This window comes from Prunus avium, chromosome 8 (assembly GCF_965620075.1).
Source record: "Prunus avium chromosome 8, drPruAviu1.hap1.1, whole genome shotgun sequence".
NCBI classification, from domain to species: Eukaryota; Viridiplantae; Streptophyta; class Magnoliopsida; order Rosales; family Rosaceae; genus Prunus; species Prunus avium.
In genome coordinates, this window is record NC_142291.1 from 25,887,745 (window position 1) to 25,914,633 (window position 26,889).

Below are 26,889 nucleotides of genomic sequence, written 5' to 3' on the forward strand. Positions count from 1 at the left end.
AGGGCATTTTTTGGTAGAGTAATGCAACACTTATCACATTTTTCTCCTACATTTCTATACCTCATGATGTGGCATGTTCATATCATATACCACATCAATTAAATCAATAAAGTATATTTTAATAAAGAAAAAAAATGTATTAATCACATTAATTAGCTAATGCGGTAGATACACATCATCTGTCACATCATGCGGTGTAAAATTATGGTATACAAATGTGGTAAGACTAGTATTTTTCTTTATGGTATTTTGAATAGTATTTTTCTTTATGGTATTTTGAATGTTTCACAATTCTTTGTCTTTTGCTTTATATGTATATACCTCATTTAATTAATAATTTTAATTATTAATATTTGCATTAATTAAGGGTATTTTTTGGTATTTTGAATGTTTTATCATTCTCTGCGTTTTGCTTTATATATATAGATGAGGAATACTAACAACCTTCTCTCTAACCTTCTCCTTTGGACCTTCTCCTTTTTTTGCTTGACATGTGTCATTCTCCTTACACTTAAAACAATGTCATTAATATATTTTACAAGCTAACTTTTGCTTTCCAAGTTTAACCTTATTAAATGTATTCAATTTATCCAAAAATAACACAACTATCTTACCATCTTATTATTATTATTATTATTATTTTGGATGAGATCCAAGGGTGTCCACCGCCGACAGTAGTGACTAATCCCTTTCGCCGCGGGAGCTCTCCAAAGGAGGTAAACAGCTGGCCACGAAATGCGCTCCATTCCCATGGGCGGGGATCGAACCCCCAACCACATGGTTAAGGAATGAGGTGAGCTACCACCACACCACATCTCATGGTTTTATTATTATTATTTTAAAGAAAATGTCTGCTTTGAAAAAAAAAGAAGAGGAAATGTCTTTTTTATTTATTTATTTATATTTTAAAACACAAAGGGTTTAGATAGAAAAGAAAAGTCCTCCCAATGGTAGTTAATATTAGGGGTGGGCATTGGAACTGCAAAACCGCAAAACCGAACAAAACCAATCCGAAAAAAACCATATTGACAAAAAAAGTCAAAAATCGAGATAAATCCAAAATCGGTCCAAACCGAACCAGTCTGCATTTTCGGTTCAAGTTCCATTTTTTAACAAAAATCGGTCCAAACCGGACCGTGCCCACGCTTAGTTAATATTGTCATATATGATTTATTTGTGTTTATTACTAATATATTTGTATTAATTAAGGTGCATATCTACTACACAAGATGGTATTGTTATAAGGACTTTTTTTCTTTCTATCTAAACCCTCTGTGTTAAAAATAAAAATTGGACATTTCCTCTTTTTTTTTTTAAATAGAAATTTTCTTTATAAAAAAAAATTAATAAGATGGTAAGAAAGTTATGAAATTTTTTTGGATAAATTGAATACATTTAATAAGGATAAACTTGGAAAGCAAAAGTTAGCTTGTATAATATATTAATGACATTGTTTTAAGTGTAAGGAGAATGACATATGTCAAGCAAAAAAGGGAGAAAGTCCAAAGGAGAAGGTTAGAGAGAAGGTTTGCTAGCATTCCCCTATATAGATATAGAGAGAGAGAGAGAGAGAATTGTTTTTAGGGAGATTCACTATTATACTTAATATAGGAGTCCAAATTATTAAAAAAAACCTATATGAAATGGACTTTATAAACACACCAAAAACCCATTTACAACACAACAAAAAGGCTTTTAATTTTTTTTAAATTACAAAACTGACACTGATTTCTTAAAACAAACTCAACCCCAATACCTCATAAAAAAGCCCAAAACACTCAATAGAGCCTCAAAGTAATTTAATAATCAAAATTCAATTCAATAAGGCCAACTGTTATTTTTTGAGTTTTTTTTTGTTTGTGTATAGAAATTAAATGGTGTAAGGTTTATTTATAATTTTAATGTTAAGAACGGGTATTTGACTAAATATCTCCTGTTTTTATGAGATTTTAACTAACAGATTTGAAGAGAAATTGGCACGCGGTGAAGCTTAAGTTGGTTTTTTCAAAGGACAATGCTTAGCTCCTGATGTATCAGGAGCCATTCCTCCTCCATACAAGATGTGGCCTTCTTAAAAAATGACACCTGTTTTTTTTTTTTCCCTTCTTTCACAGACTCTCTTTCTCTCTTCTCACCCACTCACCTCTCCTCTCCTCCCGTGCTCTCTCTTCTCTCCATCTCCTTCTTCCACCATTCCCAAAATTTCCAAAACTCCCAAATAAATAACTCAATAAAATTAAAAAGGAGAGAAATCAATACATAGTGTTTGGGTGATGATGATGGAGGAGCAGCGATGGGAAGAGAAAGGGGCTGAAAACTTCTTCTAAAGAGTTGCAGGGGAAGAGACAGAGATGGGGAGAAAAGAGAAGAGAGAGCTGGGGGAGGAGAAGAGAGTGGGTGAGAAGAGAGAGAAGTAGAGTCGGTGAAAAAAAAAAGAAAAAAAAAAAGAAACATGGGAAGAGACAGAGATGGGGAGATGAGAGAAGAGAGAGCTGGGGGAGGAGAGGAGAGTGGGTGAGAAGAGAGAGGGAGGGTCAGTGAAAAAAAGAGATAAATAAATAATAAATAAATAAAAACAGACGTCATTTTTTAAGAAGGCCACATTTTGTATGGAGGAGGAATGGATCCTGATATTTCATGAGCCAAGCATTGTCCTTTTTGGACAGCAAAGACTCAAAGGCTCTCTCTCTCTCTCTTTCTCAAAAATAGAAATAGATGACAAATGCTTCTTCACCATGGCACCCAAGCTACTCTCACCCCTCTTCCCATGGCTCATTCTACTGACCCTCCTGCTCCTCTTTATCTACTCTTCACTCCTCCCCTTCCACACCCCCTCTCCACCATCCCCACAACCCAAGAAAATCCCCACTTTACCTTCCTGCAATCTCTTCAATGGCCATTGGGTCCAAGACCCCAACCGCAGACCCATGTACGATGAGACCTGCCCATTTCACAGAAACGCCTGGAACTGCTTGAGGAACAAGAGGGATAATATGGGTACCATCAATTCTTGGAAATGGGTCCCTCAAGATTGCGTTTTGCATCGGATCGACCCGGTTCGATTTATGGGTCTGATGAGGAACAGGAATATAGGGTTTGTCGGCGACTCTCTGAATGAGAACTTTTTGGTGTCGTTTTTGTGCATTCTGAGAGTGGCTGATTTGGGTGCTAAGAAGTGGAAGAGGAAGGGGGCTTGGAGAGGAGCTTATTTTCCTAAGTTCAATGTTACAGTGGGGTATCATCGGGCAGTGTTGCTCGCCAAATATGAGTAAGATTGTTAGTTTTTTATGCAATTCTTTCATGGGATTGTTTTGCTTCTGCTACCTAGTTTGATTTATAAGTATGCATTGATGATTACTGTAATCTAATGAGAAGAATAAATGTTGTTATGTGCTACCATTACGTATATTGTTACAAAAAACGAACAAAGTGCAAAAAAATATGAACCGTATAAGTTAAATCAAGCATCTTTGGGCATACAAATGATTTAAGGTTGTTCAAAGACAGATTGGTACTGACATTGACGAGTTTGGTGGATTTAACCTTAAGCAACTTAATTTTGTATCTGGAGGAAACAGATGTTTAGATATTAATGGATATACATAAGTGAAGTCGTGGGAAAAATTTCAATTCTTTCTTGCTTATAACATTCTGTTTTGGTTTTCCCTGAGGTTTGAGGGGAACCTGTGGCGGTCTTCATGGTTCCCCTCAACTGAAACTCAATCTAGAATCTTGTTAGTTATCTTTATCTGAGTTTCATATTCGTCTGAAAAAAATTCTGAGAATGGAAATCTCACATGCTCATAGCTCATTAAATCAAGGTGGAAGTCGAAACAGCCTGCACGTGGTGACGAAGATGGAGTGAAAGGAATACATCGAGTGGATGTTGATATTCCTGCTGATGATTGGGCCAACATTGCTGATTTTTATGATGTCCTTGTTTTCAATACTGGTCACTGGTAATTATCTTGACCCTTCTCTCCTAATTCACCAAAGATGTTGGTTAATGAACTGATTTATCCAGCGTTTATTTATATTTTGAAAATTTTAAATTCATGCCAATAAGGGTCTTAAATCTAGTTTTACCAACATCATGAATAATATGGTCCTCTTTCTGTGGTACTGATCAAATGACTTGTTCTATTCCTTATTATTAATGGGATTTTTATTGAAACATGAATGACGGGAAATTCTTTATTGACATAGAGATAATTACACGCACACACACATAGGTTGTGACTGGTTTCTGAAATGAACAGAATAACTTTAAGAAATATTGAAGTCTTCAAAAAGAAAATCAGAAAGCTCCCTCTTAACAATGGATACACTAGCGCTACACTCAAATCTCTTGTTCAGTTTGTTTCATTGAGCTGGCACCTCATTAGTTGGTTTGCATACTCTGGCCTCTGTTATCCTTTCATATTTCTGCAGAAAACAGCATGGAATTACTAAAGAATTTGTGCTTAACTAGGTGGAGTTCTGATAAGTTCCCAAAAGAGACTCCTCTCACTTTTTATCGTGCCGGCAAACCAATCTTACCTCCCCTTGACATATTGGATGGATTTAAAGTTGTTCTTGAGAATATGGTCTCTTACATACGAAACAAACTTCCTCAAAAGACACTCAAGTTATGGCGGTTACAATCACCAAGGCATTTCTACGGGGGTGAGTGGAATCAAAATGGCAGTTGCTTGTTCAATAAGCCCCTTGAAGAGCAGCAGGTATGCATTCATGATGGCTTTCCTTCGTTATACCACTTACCATGGTTTCATATATGAGCTACAATATCAGTTTGGTTCGTGTCCACTGTGGAACAAAATTGTAGAACTTTCTTTCAAATTTTATTTATGTGCTCTGGAATATTCATGAATTCATAACCTAACCATGGCTTGAAATTGAAACCAAATCTCGTACTTCATTTTGTTTTTCTCTTTCCTCTAATTTTTGTTTAGACGATATCTTGCCCCCCCTGTTTTCTTGAGAAAATCATATGGTAATACCTCAACAGCTTGACTTGTGGTTTGACCCCAGCAACAATGGACCGAATAAAGAAGAAAGACTGCTGAATCATCTGATTGAAGACACTTTGCAACGAACCGATATTCAATTGCTTAACCTGACTTATCTGAGTGAGTTCAGAGCGGATGCCCACCCAGCAATTTGGTTGGGACAGAAGGATGCCGTCGCAATCTGGGGCCAGGACTGCATGCACTGGTGCTTACCTGGTGTACCAGATACATGGGTTGACATTTTAACAGAGCTGATCCGTATTGGGTTGCAGATAGGATGATGAACACTTGGCAGAACCTATGATCTGAAATTGGATACAAGGATGGCTTTCACATAAGCTGAATTGAGCCGAATCAGCTGATTCTTTTTGTACATGAAGTGGGACAAGATAAAGGTGGGCATTGGGTGCATACAATCACAGCACAAGTCTAACTGGAAAATTTGGCGGCAGCTTATAGATGGAGGAAAGCTGCTGTTTCCTCTCTTTCGTGAAGGAGAGTGGCATGGTACAGTTTGCACTCAAATTGTAACAAAATCAAATCAAGAGAAATTTTTTTTGTAACAAATGAGTAATGTTCTTTCATCACTGTTCTTTAATATTATTTGGGGAGGCTCCTGGATCCATACATCATGGCTTATGGATCCTCTAAGTCAAAAATTGGAATAACCAAGTATGTAGGATTGGTTTTTAATGTATTTAATCGTGACTATGTTGCTTAAAATAGCGTCTCCATTTTCATATTCATATTCTATTTTTTTTAAAGCAATATTTTAATTACTCTAATGTACGAGTAAAAGTATCAAACTCGGGTGCAAGAGAGCGAGTAGACTACTTGCGGTCGAAGTCTAAAGACACTAATAAGAAGGATAGTAATAAAATATTGTTACAAAAGTTGAAATAAGTACTCCACAAATGTGAAGTATACCCTCAGTTTAATGCTTATATAGATTTTGATACAAACAATATTTGTGAAGAGCACACAGGACTCCGAATGCAAAGAAAGAAATATTGTGAATCACTTTAGCTACAAGCCTGCAATCCCTTGCAGGACTCCGATATGTTAAATGCATTTTGTTAAGAAAGGAAATGTGTTTGTTTCCAGTGATGAACAAAAGAAAAATGCATTTAATCTCAAGTTTTTCTCCTACAAAATCCTGAAGAAATAATGTAAAACATAGACATATTTGTTGTAATTTTTTATCTGAACATAATTTTTCATAATTTCAATGCTAAGAATAATTTTTTATAATTTCAAGTTTACAACTACTCAAATAAACCTTGGGATTGAATAATGGGGTGTTAGTTGGATTGACTCCTTTCCCCTTCCTAACTTTTAAACCAAAAAAAATAACACACTTCTGGATTGGGTTTGATATTATATCACAGGGCCACACCATAAACATTGCCTGTGGGCTAGCTCTCAAAAAATGGACAAAATTTTCTTTAACCTCAGTCTCTCCTTTACTTCCTCCTGAGCCTCTAACCAATCTGAAACAGAAACTAAAATCCTCAAAATGGCACTAAGAATGAATCTCCTTTCCCCAAAAATCCCCAAACAACCTCCAAAATTCCACACCAATTCCTTCCCCTCCTTAACCCATTTCAACACCAGACCCAAAACCCAAATAATAATCCACTGCAACAACAAAAACATCAGTGATGCAGAGCTTGCATCAGATTTGTCAAAGATGAACACCCTTTTCATGCAGAGAGAAGAGGCTATGAAGAAGAGCAGAGAGCTTCTCTTCACAGAGCTGTGCCAATACCTCAATTCAAAATCAGAGGAGGTGAAGAAATGGAGGAAAATGGAGGAGGAGGACAAGTGGGTTTTGGTAAAAGGGTTTGTTTCAGAGTGGGGGGTCAATTTTCACCCATTGTCTGCAAAGTCTGTTAAGGAATTGGTTGAAGAACATCTCCATGAAGAAAACCCACCCGCAAAATCTTCTGCTTCAGCATTTTTTCCTGGTTTGAAGAGAATGATGGGGTTCTCAGAAGACAATTAGATCACTTTTGGTTTGCAATTTGGGTGTCAAATATTAGCGGTTTTGTTGGGATGTGAAATTTGTTGAAATAACAAATTCAGATACTCTAGAGTTTAATCAATTTTTTTGTTATGATGGTCAGGTTTCCAAACATCTCATCATTTGGGATAACAGATGAAAATTTTACTTGAAGCTTGTTGGGGCTGCTTGATCAATTTTCCTGAGAATTTCAGAGTGAAATTTCCTAATAAATCAAAAGAAAAAATAAGAGAACAAAAAAGTGTATTTTCTAAAATCATATGATATGTTCCTCCAAGGCAAAATGTACAAATGTTGGTAGTGGTTGGCCTTGGCAAATTGCAGCTAGATATCCACCCGCTCCCTTTGAGAAAAAGAAAATATGCTAACACTGGTATTTATGCACTCAAGATTACAAGATTATATTGCCTTTAAAGGGAGACATTTTTCTAGGATCTATAATTTGTAACAAGCTTACTGCTACCTGAGTTGTTTTGCTATCAAAGCTCAAATTGTAAATCCATAAAAATTGCATTCTCTTTTGGAACCATGAAACATCCAAATTGGGAAATGCTCATGTTCTAGGCTGCTTCCAACAGATAACCTTTGTGTTACATCACATTCCATGAAATTAACAAATGTTTGTTCAACATTTTATGCAAATTAATGGTACTTCAAGAATCAAACGACGAGTTTGGAAGGAATTTCTATATACAAACTGATATCTCACATGGAGGCAATGTACGGTATCACCATAGATCTTGCAGAGAAAGGCTGATTACAATTCAGAAATATAGCTGGCGGCACTGAGCAGCTGAAGCCTCTGCTGGACAATATGGGCATTTAAATGTTCGTGTGCTGCTCTTGGTCAGCTTCAGGATTGATTGCTTACAAAGAACATGCAAACATGGCATCAACATCGGCGGATTCTCCTCGCTGCCTTGATCTCTACTCACAGGACAGACAAATATTGAATGGAACTGAAATTCCTTCCCCAACTCCACAGGGACTGGCAATTGTTTCATCGCCTGCCACTCCTGCTTCTTCGCAGCCATTACATTTGCCAACTTCAAGAGAGTTGGCAACCCTTCCAATCCAGCAGCTATTGTCATACTCAACGGGCTATTATAGGACTGCCCCAACAGACTGCAGAACTGCCGTGTAAGATCCTCCATCGACTTCTCCCAATGGGTTGGGGATGTAAACTCAGAATATGGGGAGCTGTCAAGCCTTCCTGGATACAACAGGCAACCCATGAGCTTCAGGACCTCTTCCTTGTGAGGGGAGGCGGGAGAAGCAAAAGGAGCAAGGCAAGTCCTGGCATATTTAAGCGCATCAGCTTGAGTTCCCTTTTTCAAAATCTCCAGAAACTGCAAACTATGAAGTTTAAGCTCGAGATTTGACCCACTCTGATTCAGTTTCTCACGGTTAGCAGAGACCCAGTTCAGAGCAGGCTCGAGGTTCTTAACCTTCATAGCCTCAAGTATCTGATGCATTACCACGAACTGAGACTTTAGAATGGTTGACTCTGGTTCTCCAGCCTCGTCTATTATGCCATCTCCCAGATCAAACGAACCTTGCCGGTAAAAATGATTTGCAATCAGCTGATTCTCAATGTGATGGTCAAAGTCAACATCTCTGTAAGCCTTTGATATGTCTGGATTCAAGGACTTTTCCAGCAATTTAGTGTACCTGCTAAGGTTTCCGTTTAGTTCCTTATGTGAGCCCTCTAACTGGTGGATTGGGCCAATTCCATTGAGCTTGAGTTTAAGCTCTGCAAGGATGGATCTATAATCAACAGGAGAGGTGGGATCATGAGCTGATAGGAGTCGTGTCAGTGCCTGTTCAATTTCGCGACCAACTAGGTCAATTACTTCTTGGGATCTAGAAGAACATAATTTTTGCTTCTTAACAACACGCTCAAATGCATCTTTGATGGTACTTAGCTCCATTTTCTTGTTTGAGCAGCAAGCTTCTGCAAGACCAGGCAATAGTTTCTTGGAGCACAACACCACAAAATAAGCTATGCAAATTAATCTTCTTGAATGTATTTATCAGAAAACTGGAATTTTATGTCTTTTACAACAGAATTCTACTAAAGGCAACCCACAAAAGCTAACAAAGGAAATGGAAAGTTGTGTCATCATCAATGAAGGATATCAACAGATGAGCATAAAGAGGATAATGTACTAAATAGTAAACAAGAAAATGTAGGCGGGCAGAATTCAACATCATAGGAGTCTCATTAGTTATTTGTGATAGTCCTGTACAGATAAAGAAAACAAACCAAAATGCATACGTAAAGGTTTACTGATGTAATATAATGAGGTCAACCTGAGCTTTACCTTGCTCAGCCTTGGGCTCATCTAAAACTTCCCACAGTTAAGTTAGATTCCTACACAGCTCAACCCGAGCTAGCTAGTCATCTTTTACTACAATAATTTGGTATTGCAGATAGAGATATAGGTCCCCAACTCCCTAAGTTTTAAATATTGCAGCCCATAACTCAAAATCAACGAACGCAGATAAACCTCAATTCAAGCCCTTGCATCAATTCCGATATGCATGTAAATTAAAAGATTGAGATTCATATTATTTATAAGGTTAGACTCGTATCTACACTGCAAGCCGATGGAAATCCTCCTTCCTACCACTTAAAGACGACCACAAAATGCCATACATGGCCTACCTTGCCTAAAACCACCTTATGTGGTGAATTTATTCCATTTATGGTGATTATTACTATTTGTTAATCAGTCAACTGAGCATTGGACATGGGTGTACCCCGTGCACAACTGTTGCATCTTCTTGGATGCTCAATTTCCAACAGAAGTGTCCTACGAAAGGAGCACTGTAAAGAGTCAATTATTCAGAATAAAATTGGTTCCAACTAAAGTACAAACATAATAGCTCACTCAATAGTTATATTGGATTTAGGGCGTCATCTTGGCTTGCATGGAATCATACATGCAAAATAAGGCTTCTGAATTTCAATGACTTGAGTACACACATAAACTGTCCCCACATCATCCCTATCATACAAATACCATCCAACATTGCCTCACTTTATTTGATTAGAAATTTCTTGGTTTACGTTGGTGCACAGCAAGTATGAAGGGAAACTTGTAAGGAAAAAAACATGAAAATGATGAATGAAGACTCCACTGCTAAAAGAAGAAGATTCTATGAGCCAGTGCAAAGCAAAGTACCAACTTCAAATACAAGGTAGGTATTCTCCCTAAAGTTCACAAAACCACCAACAAAAACAATTGATAACACAAATGTTTGAAAAATAACGAAGTTGACAATCAAAACATAAAACTCGTTTGAATTATTATTAAAATGAAACACAATTTGGTGGCCAAAATTTAAAAAAAAAATCTCTGTAGGGATACCTTTCTTGCTCCTATCTGTCGTCCCTCAAGCACGAAAAGCTGTTCCTGTAATGAAAAATAAAATAACAATAAAAATGCTACCACTCATGGTCATTATAGCATAGACCAAATTTTGTTTATACTCATTAAAAAACCAATTTTGAAATTTCTAAAAACAGTAATAGAATGCCAAGGTCAAATTATACACAGAGCAAATGCCAAGTTACAATCACAACCAAACTGAATTTCACAATTTATGAACTAAGCTAATTTTCAAGAACATTGAATACTGAAACTCATAATATACACACTTAGTGGCCTGAAAAAAAAAATTTCCACCCTTAATCCTGATAATTAACAACTACCTACTACTAATTTTAGAAAACCCATCCAAACTGAAATTAAAGAGAGCCAAACGAACATCCCTTTGCTCAAATAATTTTCAATTGAATCATTCCATATATAAAATATACGATTTGGCAGCTTAAGTTTACTTTTTTCCCCCTTCTTTTTCTCGACAACCAAACAGAATTTACAGAAACTACGAAATTGATATGTCACCAAAAAATCAGTTAAAAGGGAATAAAGATTACCGAAATTGGATCGAAATTGAGGGAGAGAGAAAATCTCGATGAGAAGCTCTGGTTCGTCGTTGGAGGATCCCTGAGAGACAGAGAAGAAGAGGAAGAAGAAGAAGAAGAACGCAAGCGTGCGAGTTTGTGAGAAAAATGTTGGTGGCACACGTGTAATTATCTTGTCGTGCTGAAATTGCCCTTGAGCTTTTTACTCTATTACGTTTCTATCCTTAACATTTTAGGAAATTGGGGGTTGTTGAAAGGGCTTTTGTTATATTTTTGCTCACCACTTTAACCTAAAGTGTACCTTTATCATCCTTCTCAACACTTGATACGTGTCACTTGGCATAACCATAGTTAACTCTTTATTTTGTATTTATGCAACCATGGTTATGTCAATAAACATGTGTCAAATGTTAAGAAGTATAGTAAGGGTACACCTTGGGTTAAAGTGGTGAGCAAAAATGTGTCGTTCTTTACGTGGCGTGATATTTACGTGCCACGTAACATTTTGTGGGACAAAGAGAATCCACTGGTACTTGCGGATGCGGAACATTGACGGTTTACTGAAATTCATGAAAATAAAGCACCACTCCTATTTTAGATAAAACTAGAAAATTTTCCTATCATCTTCTCTAAACGAATTTCACATTTAAATCCTTTCTAAGGAAACCCTAAATGAAGTATGGGTTGACAATTTTTCAGTTTCACTGAAGTTTTTACGATTTTAAATTTTACTGCTCGTGTTTTCATTTGGTACACCAAAACCGAATAGTAAGAATTACTAAGAAATACTCCATAATTAAGGCGTTAAATAATACATTTAACTAGCATCATCAAACCAAATCAATCGGTACTCCCATACCAAAAATAAGGTCACCATCACCACCAACGTTGTAAAGAATAAATATGTGGATCCCATTTATTATTGGTTTGAAGACTTTGGTGCATAATGCTTTCATGCACATTCACGGGAATGGCTTGACATTTCCTATAAAAGACTTCACTCTTTCGCAATTGCTCCCTGCACCAACCATCAAAGAAGAAAATGAGAGCCCAAGCAGAGCGGAAGGGAGAAAGAAAGGAGAGCGAGAGTAAAGAATTCTCCAAAAGAGAAAAATCAGTTAGCCAGAGAGATTGTAAACACTATAGTTGTAGCCCTATTATTTTACATAGTGGAAAAGTTACTGATGTTGCTCTCCGAGGATGTAGGCATGACCGAATGTCGTTAAATATTATGTCTCATTTACTTTACGTGCAGCTCAATATTCCCGCATATATCGTTCATTTTACAACACATTATTAGCACGAGAAACTCTCAGGTATAATTTTCTTTATTGCACTATTATTTATATTACTAACCATTGTGTTGATGGAAAGAAGAAAAGCAGCGGCATGTGGTCAATCCTCCATGACCATTTAATGTAGCAATCATGATCCTTGTCCATTACACTTTGATATGATTTCTTTTTATATTAGTATATATATGATATTAATATGAAAAGTTGATGTTAATATAATATGTTGTATTATATAAAGTATATGATATATTATATGTATTAACAATAGTAATATGCTCTTGGTATTACTTATATATATATATATATATATATATATATGGGGGCGGATCCGTGGCACCATATTTTTGACACAAGTTTTGACACAATTTTTGGGCCATTAGATTACTCCACTTTTAATGGTTGAGATTAAATCTGACATGACGAATAGTTTTAATGTTTTAAATAAAAAATCATTAATTTTATTTCTCTCTCATAAAAATAAAATAAAATTATTCTCTCTCCTCCCTTTTTTTAGGAAACGTAATCTCTTCTCTTGGTAGTATCCTTTTTTTACTTGGTACTCTAATCTCTCTTCGTTCTCACGCATACCTCTCTCTCTCTCTCTCTCTCTCTTTCCTGGGACTAGAAAAAATCTCCATCTTTTTTCCCTCCCTCTATGTCTCTCTCCAGTAACCATAAACCAACCGTATGAATTCTCTACTCCATTTTTATTCCATTTTCATTTTTATTGAGATCTGCATTTGAACAGTGAAGATTTTAGGTTTTATAATCTGGGTTCTGTTCAGACTTTAGAGCTGTGAAGCAACTGAAACTGGGTTCTGTTCATAGTTTCCCGCAGAGTTAGCTTCCTGTGAGTTAAAGTTTTATGATTTTGATGTGATTTCAATTATGGGTACTTTCATTTTTGTTATTTATGCTGTTGTTTTGGATTGGTTTTTGATGATTTTCATGCTAACTTTATATTTGCAAGGGACATGAATTAGTTTCTGTTTCATTTTTAAACTCAATTGGTCAAAGCTGAGAAATTTTATGCTTGCAATTATTGGACTAATTGTTTCCTTAAGCTTCTATTGGCTCTTAGCTAGTATGCTTGTAAATTTTGATATTTTTCAGTATTGTTTCTGAGGCTAGCTTATTGTGTATGCTCAATGATATGCTTAAATATCTATTTCTGGTTGTTGGTGATTGAGAATTCTATTGCTAATGTGACATTTTGTTCTTGCAGAGGTTGAGTTCAAAAATCAAGTATGATGCTTTGGATAAATTAAATGAAGAGCTTGTAAGCATCTTTTATATCTCTTATTTCAGAATCAATCTTGCTTTATTCGTGCTGTGCAAATCCCATATTATGTTCTGTCAACATCTAAGGTCTCGTTAAATGATGCAGAGACTACAAGCAACTAAAAGCCAAACAAATCTAATAGCATGTAAAATCAGGGTTATGCACATGTATTTGAAGAAGGCACAAAGTCTCAATGTGGCAGTCATGGTGATATGCAACTGTCAAATGAGAAGAGATGCTATTGAGTCTTGTGGTTTTTTTGACAGTCGTGATTTCATGAATCAGTTGAAAAGCTTACCTCCTCGATGTTGCCATCCTCTGTCATAGTGTTGAGAGAAAGCATAGCTTCAGTCAGCATATCTTCTAAATCATCTATGTAGAGAGATGGATGTTGAACATGGAAGGCCTTGGGTGTAACGGACTGCTAACGCATAACAGATAACTAAACTATCAATATAATCATAAATAACAAAACAAAACATAAAAATGGAGTAGAGAATTCATACGGTTGGTTTGTAGTTATTGGAGAGAGAGAGAGAGAGAGAGAGGGAAAAAGATAGAGATTTTTTCTGGTCCCAAGAAAGAGAGAGAGAGAGAGGTATGTGTGAGAAAGAAGAGAGATTAGAGTACCAAATAAAAAAGGATACTACCAAGAAAAGAGATTACGTTTCCTAAAAAAAGGGAGGAGAGAGAATTATTTTATTTTATTTTTATGAGAGAGAAAATAAAATTAATGATTGTTTATTTAAAACATTAAAACTATTTGTCATGTCAGATTTAATCTCAACCATTAAAAGTGGAGTAATCTAATGGCCCAAAAATTGTGCCAAAACTTGTGTAAAAAATATGGTGCCACGGATCCACCCCATATATATATATATATATATATCAAAATACAAAGTTTATTTTCTGCTTGAGAGGCGATCTTTTTTCAGTGCTCCACCGAGGAGGAGAAGCCCTTCATTTAAAGCCTCCTGGCTGTTGACGTGTCAATTAGAGACAAGATCACAAAGCAGCCTACAGTAGAGCAGCATCTTCACTTTAATGATTCTGGCTGAACTTTCACGCAAACGGCCAAAAAAGGAAAAAGGCAAACTCTTACAAAAGGAAAATAAAAACAGAGTAAAAGCAGGAGCATCTTGCTTTTACCAGAGAAAACGTAAAAGTAAAAGGCTTTATCGAAAATTACAGTAAACACAAATTGTCGTCTTATCAGACATAATATTACTTAGGCCCACCATAAAGATCTGAATGGAGATCCAGATGAAAGTGGTCAAGCATGTCTTCATTAGCAAAAGGGTCCACCTCATCTTTAGGTTGAGTGGCGGAAGCTGATGCCATCGACTCGTCATCTAAATCCAGGATCTCGAGGACTTTCTTTTTCAAATCTTCTTTTGATGAAGAAGAGCCTGGCTGATCTATCAGCATCTGTAGCCTTTGTGAAACACTTAGACTGGCAGAAGAAGTGACCAAAGGCTGAGCAGCAACAGGATCAAAGGAGGGAATAAATGCTGGGGTAATCTTGACAGGAACTAAACGGTCTCTTGTGAATTTATCCCACCAACGAATTAAGATACTTCGGACTAAGTTAGGAATATAGGTCCATTCCTCATCAATGTCTTCCGAGATAACATATTCCCATTTTAATATCCAAGGTAGCTCATACATTATCATGAACCACATGAACAAAGTCCTCTGATCAGGATGATTCTTATTCCATTTACATATTCCCATTTCGGCAAAGAAAATGAAATTATTTTCTTCAAAAATTAGTTTTTTGGGACACAATATTAATAAGGGACTGATAGTTCCTATTGATCAAGCAATATCCTTTGCTGAAAAGTTCCCTGATGAGATAAGGGACAAGCAACAGTTACAAAGGTTCTTAGGAAGTCTTAATTATATAAAAGATTTTTATAAAGATTTGGCTCAAGATTCAAAATTGTTATACCAAAGGTTGAAAAAGAACCCAATTCCCTGGTCAGAAGAACACACTAAAGCAGTGAGGAGGTTGAAAATTAAAGTCAAAGAACTTCCTTGCTTAGTCTTAGCCAACCCCGAAGCCTTTAAAATAGTCGAAACAGATGCTTCAGAAATCGGGTATGGAGGAATCCTAAAACATAAGGTCAATAATTCAGAATAATTGGTTAGATTCACTTCTGGAGTTTGGAAACCAGCTCAAAAGAATTATTCTACTATTAAGAAAGATATGCTAGCCATAGTCCATGCTGTTTCTAAATTCGAGAGTGATCTTTTAAATAAAAAAATTCTTGATAAGAGTGGATTGCAAGGCTGCAAAAGACATTTTGTTTAAAGATGTAAAAAATTTAGCATCAAAACAAATTTTTGCAAGATGGCAAGGAATACTTTCTGCTTTCGATTTTGATATTGAATTTATTAAAGGTGAAACTAATGCGCTCCCTAATTTCTTAACTTGAGAATTTTTGCAGGGTGCGAACCAGGAGTTCCGGACAAATGACTCCAGGTAGGAGCTCTTCAGGAGCTCTTGCTAGGTCATCCCCGTCTGATCCAAAGCCTTTGATGACTTCTTCTCCATATAATAAGGGTAAGGAGAAGCATATTGCTGAAAATCCATTCCGTGAGTATATGAATATGTCTGTAGCAATTATTGAAATGAATGATCTGGACAAACATCCGAATTTTCTAGCTGAAAAATATTTAAGGGATAACCTTCCTCCCTTAAATAAGCCCCGTCTATTCTATGAATCTCTCCTAATTGAAACTAAATCTGTTAATATAGTTCATCGTCATGGAGGTGAAAATACCAACACGATAGCCTTTTCCAAAATCCAAATTCTAAATGTTATTTCCTTGGAAGAATGGGGTCCTAACCCTGAAAGGGCTAAAAGATTTATCCATCCTGAAATTAGGCCATATTCATATAATTTTTGGGATTATAAAAAAGCATGGGAATATGTCTTATGTTTTCAAAATCAAAACTATTCTCATACTTGGTTTATCCAATTTAAGCTTCGGGCTCTGAAAGAACTCCCGAATTGGTTCAAGAGCTTTTTCCTTATCTGGGGTCCTACTATGGAATACCTTCCTCCTGAAATTAAGGAGTCTTTTCAAATGAAATTTTGTAAATGGAATAAGAATCATCCTGATCAGAGGACTTTGTTCATGTGGTTCATGATAATGTATGAGCTACCTTGGATATTAAAATGGGAATATGTTATCTCGGAAGACATTGATGAGGATTGGACCTATATTCCTAACTTAGTCTGAAGTATCTTAATTCGTTGGTGGGATAAATTCACAAGAGACCATTTAGTTCTTGTCAAGATTACCCCAGCAATTATTCCCTCCTTTGATCCTGTTGCTGCTCAGCCTTTGGTCACTTCTTCTGCCAGTCTAAGTGTTTCACAAAGGCTACAGATGCTGATAGATCAGCCAGGCTCTTCTTCATCAAAAGAAGATTTGAAAAAGAAAGTCCTCGAGATCCTGGATTTAGATGACGAGTCGATGGCATCAGCTTCCGCCACTCAACCAGAAGATGAGGTGGACCCTTTTGCTAATGAAGACATGCTTGACCACTTTCATCTGGATCTCCATTCGGATCTTTATGGTGGGCCTAAGTAATATTATGTCTGATAAGAAGACAATTTGTGTTTACTGTAATTTTCGATAAAGCCTTTTACTTTTACGTTTTCTCTGGTAAAAGCAAGATGCTCCTGCTTTTATTCTGTTTTTATTTTCCTTTTGTAAGAGTTTGCCTTTTTCCTTTTTTGGCCGTTTGCGTGAAAGTTCAGCCAGAATCATTAAAGTGAAGATGCCACTCTACTGTAGGCTGCTTTGTGATCTTCTGTCTCTAATTGACACGTCAACAGCCAGGAGGCTTTAAATGAAGGGCTTCTCCTCCTCGGTGGAGCACCGGAAAAAAGATCGCCTCTCAAGCAGAAAATAAACTTTGTATTTTGAGTGTTTTGGAGTGTTTTGAGTGTTTTCAAGTGTTGCTTCTGCGAAGCTTCTGTTAAGCACTACTGCTTTCCCTGCTTCTATGTAAGTTTGCTGAATATTAATGATATTACGTTTGATATCATATTTAATTTCTCTATATTATTATCCTTGGTTTTGGCTTTGTATGTTTGAATTCCTCATAATAATTATGTTTATTCTCAACGTCTCTACACTACCTTCCGCACGAAAGCTTAAAATTGATTGAGAAAATTTTGCTCTTAAGAGACTTGGGCCAGTACTTGGTATACCGGATCCTGTACATTCTGCAGACCAATGGCCACCTGAGCGTTCAGGATTTGGGCTCTTGCTGAGTCGCTTAGGTGGAAATCCCACCATCCTTTTAATTGACCGACAAAGCCTGCGATGATAGCTTCAGCCACCCTCTTATCTCCATTTCCTTTGATCTTAGAGGCTGTAGCGTACATCACCATATGTTTCATTGCATAATGATCTGATATTCTGTCAGACCATCAATATTCCATTCTACTATGGAGCTTCCATCATACTGAGCGGAATTCCACATTCCATCTTCCTCAAACTGTAAATCTACTGGAGTGGGTCTAGGGTAGTAATTTCTTGTTTTAGCAGTTTGAGTGAATTTCTTTTCATTCGTTAACCTATTAATTTCAAGTTGTTCTTCTTTAAACATCGTTTCAAGGTCATCTATTTCTCCTTCAATGAGAACCGACACTTGAGGACCTTTTCCTTTGTCTGACAATTTTACTTCTGATAATTTCTTTGCCAGGATGTCAACAAAATTTTCATCTTCTGACAATGTTCTTCCCATCTTAAAGTTTTTATTATCCAAAGAGGGAGGTGGTTTGAAGAGCACTTGACTACTCATTTCCTTGGTCCTCTTAGTTTCTGAGGGACCGGGGTCGAATTTCTGTTCCTTTGCAGAAACAGACGTTTCAATCCTAGTGACTTGCTTTCCTAGAGACTGCAGAAACAGGTTGGTGTAATTATTCTGCTGAATAACTGCGCCTATATCCTCTTTACTGGCAGTTCGAAAATTATTGGCGCTATCATCAAGGAAAGTGGTTTCTTTGTAGGGAGCAGCTATCATATCTTTCTGCTTAATTACCATCTCGGGTGGATGTACGGCTTTTACTGACTTCCCATCTTTGGAAGTGTAAGTCGAGAGCGGGTTTCCTATCATTTCTATATGACTCCTATATTCAGGAATGTCATATTTCTGAGCACACCAATCTAACCACGTAAAGAAGAAACAATTGAATTTCTTTTCTTTCATAAAGGCGGTATGGGCTTTCCAGAGATGATCTTGCCTATGCTCCTGAAAGGCTGTTTCAAACCAGATTCTTTTATTAATATTTTCAATACTCAGATAATTCCTTTTTATCTTTTCGTGTTCTATTTCAAAGGCTTTTAACATATTTATTTTAAACTCTACATCCGAGAAGGTAGGCTCGGGTTGAGGTGGATTTCTCCTAATTCCTAGGTTTGGAAGGGTTTGTTCAAACCTGTAGGCTGGCCTTTGTATCTGTTCCTGGGTTCTCCTAAGACCTGCCAAGATCATTCTGTCATGGTCTAGATCATAAGCTATATCAGAGGAGGTACTCGACCTATGTGGTTCTAGGTTGGATCTAGAGGGTGCTAGATCAATCCTAGAGGTACTCGACCTATGTGGTTCTAGGTTAGATCCAGAGGGTGCTAGATCAATCCTAGTTTTTCTAGCATTGGAGAATTGTATTTCTACCTCTCCATCAGCGAATTGGGAGATCCGAGTAGGTTCTTGATTTTCAAGGGGCTTCTTTGGGACTACCTCATCCAAAATCCACTTTTCTGGTAGGGTTATATCACTCCACTTTATCATTTTTGGGACTGCTACGTTTGATTTTTCAAGGTTGGTTTGGAACAAGGTAGTTTCACCTTTATTGTCTAAATATTTAGCTTTGGGACAGGCAGTGTTCATAACCTTATATGAAACCCTATAAATGATCGCTAGATTTTGGGATCCTGGGTCCATATCATAACCCTGAGTTTGAATATTCAATGTTAAAGCTTTTAAGATATTTAAGTCGGAAAGTGCAACAGAAAAGTTTGGGACACAGTTAAAGTATATCGGACCTTCCCCTAAGGTTGACTCAACTATTCCTAACAAGGAATCCGTGAACTTTCTATGTCTTCCATCTCTTACACAAAGCAAGATTGAACTGGGCAATCCTGTTCTGGTAAGTGGTTTCACCGCTACCTGCACCAATCCTATGTGCAAATAGTTATAATTTCTATCCAGATGCTGGTCGATTTGACTCTGGGTGAATAGCTGAAAACTATCATTTTTATCAATGACAGATATCGTTTTTTCAACAGTTTTTATTGCGTAATCAGATCTGAACTTGAAAGATCCTTTATAGTATATATCAGTGATGGGTACTCTGGGTATATCCCAGTTGCACAACTCCTTTTCTACATCCCGCATGATTATTTCTTGAGAGTTTTTAACTCTTAGGGTTCTATGGCTAGAACTATTACTAGAGCTTGCTTCTCCAGAAGAACGGATAGACAAGATTCTCCTAGGGCTTTCCATTTTAATATTCTGGGTTTTATGCTTTCCTTCTGTTCTCCTCCTAATTCAAGGTTGCTAGTCCCTGCCTAGGTCTCTCAACGCCTTAGCTTACCGGACAACGGCTAACGAGCCTATCTGACAGCTAGACAACTCGATGACTAGTGAGTAAAGGAAACTTGACAGAAAAACCAGAAGATTAAATCTACAACTTAGTTAGAACCTATATATATATATATATATATATGTATATTAGGTGGTGATTTTATCCTTATATTTACCGTTTATCTAAAATATGTAGTAGTATTAGTACTCATGCAAGCACATTTATTTTATCATATATTTACTTTATATTTTAAAGCATGATGGAAATTAACATCCATATAGCAAACAATTTATTTTATGAATTTATGTTACTGCACATTTACTTTTATTTAAAGTGTGGTGCGGGTTTAAATTATCGTCCATACCAGCAATTTATTTTTAATTTACAAGTGTGTTGTGATGAGTTTTACATCATACACAGATCAAGACCAAAAGTTCCTTGATCCTTGTCATACAACTACATCAGGACCAGAAGATCCTTGATGATGAAATAAAATGAGAGCTGGCGGTCTCTCTGGTACTATATATGTGAAAAAGTGATCGGACCTGAAGATCCTTGGTCCTTTCAGGACTTGAAGTTCCTTGATGATGTAACAGTACAATATATAGGAATAGTGCCATACACATGAATACTAAATGTACTGGCAAATGTATTGTACACATGAATAGTGATTGTATTGGCAAATGTATTATATGCATGAATAAAACCGTATTCATGACTTGATGAATAGTATCGTATACATCAATAGTGACGTATACATGAATAGTACCATTTTGGGTGAACCGTCACTATATGCAAAAGGGGACCTATAGTTCCTTAAAGTCATGGATGAACAATTAAATGAGATGTCAAAAGTTCCTAAAAAACATGGACACTTATGTAAGAGTCTGAAGTCTCGAAATATGTACAAGAAATTATAAGAATGTCCTTACCATGAGAATATGTGATGTTTGCCTGAAGTTCAAAATCTAACAGTGCTGAGAACATGAAGTTCCAACAATTAAGTGGACAACCCTTGAGGTATTATTGATACCACATGTTTCTTTGGCATAAGAAAATGATGAATTTATCAAATATCGATTTTATCACAATCGACACCTTAAGGAAGAAATATATTTTGTGAATCCGTAAAATGAATAATATCAGGATAAACCTCAAAGGATGAAATGAGGCTCCCCATATTTTGTTATATTATATGATCTGGGTCAGAAGCCCATGGATTCCAATATATGAGAAATCCTTAACCTGAAGTTTTGGGTATATAGTAGTTAATGCTCATCACTACTATATTATAATATTATGGCTTTTCCTCAATTTATATTTCATGCCCATTTGAAAATGGCAATTAAATTTTGAGGTTAAGTTTAACGCATGCCAGAAGTTCCAGATTCACATACATTGAAATATATATAATTTGGGAGATTTAATGTGGTTATTTGAACCTATAAGGCATAAGGTTCCAAACCATCATTTTGCCCAATTATTATTAATAGAAAGAAAGCATACAACAGATAGATTATTTTCACCTGCAAGAAATAAGCAGGCTTTGTAAAATCTATCAAGCTACATTATGGCTTAAAAGTTTCGGGAGAAAGGGAACGGCACCTCTTGAGCTTAGCCATGGGCCTCTCTTGGTCTTCCATAATCTTTTCATTGGAAATCTATAGCATTTCAAGCTTTGTTTGCGTATCTGTGGAGTATGAACTCACCAATTTCAACAAAGCCTTATTTTCCTTTTTAAGGTTTTCAACCTCTTGCTGAGAATCATGAAGCATTCTCTGAAGAGATAAATTTTTAGTGTTCAACTCATAAACCTCTTTTGCTCTGGCAAGCAAACGATGAGCCATGTTAGAAACAGTTACAGCACTCTGAATGCTAAAAGCTATTGAGTCATCAATAGCCTCTTTGTCAAACCTTTCTTTTAGTAATATTTCATCCATATGAGCAAGGAAATTCCTAGTTACTATGATAGCAGTTGTATCATTCATCATTACAGAATCATTAACAGTAAGATAACGATTTTGGGATACAAAGGATGGACATAGACTTTGGTGTCACAAGTTGTTTTGGGAGCAACATTTAAATTGAAATGTTTTGGACGAGAAGAAGAGAAAGCCATTTTAAAAGTTTCAAGGAAAGTCTTAGAAAAGTTGAACTTTCAGAATGGAAGGAATTTGAGTTGAAACACAGTTACTCCAATTAGGCCTTACAAAGGCAATATCTATATGCGGAAATGTGACAACATTTCTAGGATTCCAATATTTTCCTGAAACCCAATATTTACTTTTCTTTTCCAGATTTCAAAACTTCATGCAGCTCTCATTAATGTATGTCGGCACAGAGGTTTCAAGGACTAGTTTTGTCACTTTTTTTTTTTTTTTATAGATTTCACGGAGTCACTTTTTTCAGAAGTGTCTCGAGAACCTAAAAAATTTCTGTAGTTAATTTGAAATTTATCATATCACACTATTTCCTTTCTTGTGTATAAATATGTTACTAACAAACTTCATTGCAGATCACATCTTATCCAAATGATACAATATCAACTTGTTTTTCCTATCAATGAGCCCTTGATGTACTTGAGAGGTGAGACTATATGTGATCATTTCTTTAGGAAGCGAGACTATCCCTGATCACGCCTCCTATGATCTCAAGGGACTATAGGACAATCAAGAACGAGCACATGGCTCTAATCTCCTAAAGTTCTCCTAGGTTAGGAGAAATGAGAGTTTGTTGTCTATTACCTCACCAATTTCCTTCTCAGATTGCTTACCTACCTTGCAATCAATATCATAATTCTTTGCATCTTTTCTTTCTTTCTTATAACTCTTTGTTCCCATGGAATTTTGTGTCTTTGAAACCTTCATTTGAAGAACAAATTCATGAACCTAACACTCAGGTTTTTTTATTTTAACAGAGGCAAAAGAATTGTGATTTTTGCTCTTGCAAGATATAACAAGATCATCAAGCGTTTCATTATATTTGTTGAGCCAATACAAGCTAGAATGATATTTGAGAAAAGTTTCTCTCACCTAAGGATGTAAGCAATACTTGTGTTAATTCATGCTTGTACTCTTATTAGTAATTTGACATTTTGTACGTCATCATCGGTGGTGACCAAATGAATAGATAGGACTGTTCCAGAAGAATGAATTGTATTATTTACAAAAGACCGTTATAAAAGAATGGCTTGAATCATCTTGATATGTATTCATGAATTATTAATGCAAATTTTACAAATTGCAAGTTGAATACATTGATAATACACTCCATAGATTAAAGTCTTAGAAGAGCAAAACATGGGTATAGCAGAGATCAATATGATGCACGCCTATTGCGTAGCAAATGATATGGATTGAGGTCCTGGAAGGACAATTCATTAACATGTCAATATTAATATGATGCATGTCTAATGTGTAGCAAATTATATGGTTTAAAGTCCCAAAAGAACAATTCATTGACATGTGTGTATTAATTTGCGGCATGTCTGCAGCATGACACATATAAGGGTTCTAAATGTTCTAACCCCTTGAATGGAGATTATCCACGCACTATTATAAAATAACGCTCTATTAGAGGTTATGATCCACATTCTCACATAATTCATCTTATAAGAGATGTCTATCTGAAAAAAGACAATAAAAGCCCCTGAAGTGGCTTGGATACCCAAAAGCAAAGAAATACTTATAATTGATGCACGCCCATGCACATGAGAATGGTAGGATCACGGATTGGTGAATGATAATTTTTATTTTTATTTTAGAGTAGCTACTCAAATCATCAATGTGTTGTGTTGATTGGAACCACATTCTATATTAAATGTCGACAAAATTATTGGCCAAAATGGAAAGAGGAAATTCTATTACAGATGAGAATGAACGTGAAAAACCAAACCCATAGTACGAACCCCAAAAAGATGTTAACCCTGAAGGTTATACATGGGTGTTCGGAATAAAAAGGAATATACACACTTTATATGACACAAGACATGTTAAGATTCTCCAGATTTACAGATGCAGTCGTGCCTTTTTGTTGCACATTTACAGAGACCAACATGCTATCTTTAAGGGTTATTAAATGCACGAAGCATATCGCCAGAAGCAATTCCCTAAAGATGTATAAATAGCTGGCCAGGTTAAAGCTATATAATGTGTCATAAAATGTAATCCCTTAAATAAAATCCTTGAAATTTTAAAATTGCATGAAGCAAGTCCCCGAATGCCATGTGCTTGATGCACAAATTTTGTACTCAATACTGATATGTATAAATTGCCTCAATGAGTACATTAATTATGATATGGTTGCAACACATTACAACTCCTAAAGAGTTGATAGTTGATCAAAACTCCTACAAAGTTCATATTTGATTAAAACTCTGGAAGAGTTAATATATGGTTAAAACTCCTGAAGAGTTTAAGAAATATTCGTCTCAACATGAAGATCGAGCATTATGCCAACGTGATTCTTGTCCACTAATTAGCTTATACTAAGAAAGTATTGAGCATTTTTATGTGGATTATCCGTTGGGCACTTAAATATTTTTCCGGCAATATACTAAACTGGACATTGTTTTACAGATAAAGTTGAGCTCCATCACCATTAATTTGGAGTGGTGTGAAGCATATTAGATGCTATCTCCGTATAACAACATATAAGGGCATATTATATTAAAGTGAACTTACAAATCGCTCGGGTTCTATTGACTCTAGAAATTTCTATGATTTACATAGAGATCGCTCACTGGAAATATATTTACTTACTCAACTAAGGAATTTTTTATGGCTACATCCTCCACTCACTCTGAAAGATTTTCCCTCCAGAAAAATAGTCATGAAGATATCAGGGGGAGATATTCATTAAGGGGGAGCATCCAGAAGTATGCTACATTGATTACTGTACTCTTCTTCCTTCCATCAGTTTTCTACCTCGCTGGGTTTTCTCCTAGCAATATTTTATTAAGGCAACAATATATTACTTGTGGGCTCCAAGAGGGAGTGTTGTAAAGAATAAACATGTGGAGCCCACTTCCTATTGGTTTGAAGACTTTAGTGCATAATGCTTTCCTGCACATTCACGGGAATGGCTTGACATTTGCCTATAAAAGGCTTCCCTATTTTGCAAATGCTCTATGCACCAACCATCAAAGAAGAAAATGAGAGCCCAGGTAGAGAGGAAAGGAAAAAGAAAGGAGTGAGAGGAGAGAAGAGAGCAGAGAATTCTCCAAGAGAGAAAAATCAGTGAGCTAGAGATCTGTAAACACTAAAGTTGTAGCCCTATTATTTTACATAGTGGAAAAGTTACTAATGCTGCTCTCCGAGGACGTAGGCATGACTGAACCTCGTTAAATATTGTGTCTCGTTTACTTTACATGCAACTCAATATTCCTGCATATACCTTTCATTTACAACAACCACCACGATCGTGCACACATTTATCAACCACCACCTTATTTATAAATTAAAGGCCTATAAAAAGATAAACTTTACATTCATTTATATTTTTAAGTTAGTCAAAGAAGAAACTTTACAAATTTTAAGACATTAATTTCCATCATTTTCACTAACAGGGTCTAGCCTAATGCAAAAGGGCATTGACTTACAAACAGTGGTCTCAAGTTCGAACCTCCATGGCACCTTGGTGGTGTGTATGACAAATCCCCATCCCCTTGTAGTTTAGATGCTTGTATTAAAAAATAAATAAAATTTCCCATCATTTTCAAATTCCATTGTATTACTAAATTTTCTCGTCCAAACACAAGGTGGAAGTTCAACTCTATTTATTTTGACTTGTAACTATTTGATTTAGTGGACATGAGTCTCCACTTTGTTGGTTGAGGCCTTTTTTTATTGTGTGCAAACAAAAGAAAGGCTCCTCACATAGAGAGTAAAATCACATCATTAGTGTGCAAGTTAAGATCATTTTCTATAAGATTAGATCTGTTAGCTTTCAAACATGCCATTAAGCTTTATTGATACCACACTGCACCCTTTCTCTTGATTTTTCTTTTTCTTCTCACTATCAAACCATCAGCAAACTGATGAAATGCCAACAAGTTATAACGTTTGAAATGATTTCATTTTCTTGCAATATACTGACCAAGAGCTGTGCTGTTGTGGAAGAAGGAAATCCATTTCTAGAAAGAAGATTTTTGTTCCTTTTTCTCCCTTCCCATCACTCCTTAATCCCAATTGTTAATCCTTACTTGGTACCTCTTTAAAGCCCACTCAAAAGTCTAATCCCTGTGTTTGGTTGGCGAGATAAATGGAAATGTTGGATTAAAATATGATTAGTTACCCATGCACCTGATGTCTTGTGTTCGAATTCATCCTCCCTAAATATCAGTAGTGTAAAAAAAAGATATAAAAAGATGAGCACAATAGATGTTGAATTTTCAATACCATATACAAAGTCATTATTCTAAACACAATCAACAACCTCAACCATCTGCGTGATGATACACAATCAACCATCCCTGATTATTCCATGACTTCTGGATTAAAAATATGCGAAGAAAAATAATACATTTTTCACATGCTGAACAAAAACATGCTTACATGAATACATATGTCCAAGATTTTCCAAAGTCCAAACGGCTACAACAATTTCAGTTCCACCTTCTGATGCAATGCCGTAAACTAAAACATCTTAACTCATCCAATCTGTTGTTGCCTTTTATTCCTTTTGATAGTTAAAAAAATTGAAGAAAAAAATTGGGGGTAAAAGTAAGAGGGAACG

General features: G+C 36.1%; 2 protein-coding genes, 1 long non-coding RNA gene and 1 pseudogene across 8 annotated transcripts; 3 read left to right on the forward strand and 1 right to left on the reverse strand.

The window, feature by feature from the left end:
- Nucleotides 1-2,125: 2,125 nt before the first annotated feature.
- Nucleotides 2,126-5,732, forward strand: TBL12 (trichome birefringence-like protein (DUF828)). 2 transcript variants are annotated; one of them, XM_088246191.1, is made up of 4 exons: nucleotides 2,126-3,268; nucleotides 3,822-3,959; nucleotides 4,472-4,721; nucleotides 5,032-5,188. In XM_088246191.1, the coding sequence occupies exons 1-4, from the start codon at nucleotides 2,610-2,612 to the stop codon at nucleotides 5,047-5,049; spliced, it is 1,065 nt and encodes a 354-aa protein (XP_088102317.1). In that variant the 5' UTR covers nucleotides 2,126-2,609; the 3' UTR covers nucleotides 5,050-5,188. The 2 variants fall into 2 exon arrangements, with proteins under 2 accessions (XP_088102317.1, XP_021834662.2); XM_021978970.2 differs by having other exon boundaries at nucleotides 2,129-3,268; nucleotides 5,009-5,732.
- Nucleotides 5,733-6,432: 700 nt separating this feature from the next.
- Nucleotides 6,433-7,110, forward strand: LOC110774432 (uncharacterized). Its single transcript, XM_021978968.2, has one exon. The coding sequence runs from the start codon at nucleotides 6,526-6,528 to the stop codon at nucleotides 7,012-7,014; it is 489 nt and encodes a 162-aa protein (XP_021834660.2). The 5' UTR covers nucleotides 6,433-6,525; the 3' UTR covers nucleotides 7,015-7,110.
- Nucleotides 7,111-7,598: 488 nt separating this feature from the next.
- On the reverse strand, nucleotides 7,599-11,136 carry LOC110774431 (protein RMD5 homolog pseudogene; annotated as a pseudogene). 4 transcript variants are annotated; one of them, XR_015826386.1, is made up of 4 exons: nucleotides 10,979-11,136; nucleotides 10,407-10,451; nucleotides 9,796-9,848; nucleotides 7,599-8,986 (listed from the first exon to the last, which is right to left on the reverse strand). The product of XR_015826386.1 is annotated as a protein RMD5 homolog pseudogene, transcript variant X3 (transcript). The 4 variants fall into 4 exon arrangements; XR_015826384.1 differs by lacking the exon at nucleotides 9,796-9,848; XR_015826385.1 differs by lacking the exon at nucleotides 9,796-9,848 and having other exon boundaries at nucleotides 7,599-9,008.
- Nucleotides 11,137-13,030: 1,894 nt separating this feature from the next.
- On the forward strand, nucleotides 13,031-13,825 carry LOC148292400 (uncharacterized). The gene is made up of 3 exons (XR_015826076.1): nucleotides 13,031-13,111; nucleotides 13,487-13,540; nucleotides 13,649-13,825. It is a non-coding gene; the product is annotated as an uncharacterized LOC148292400 (long non-coding RNA).
- Nucleotides 13,826-26,889: the final 13,064 nt, after the last annotated feature.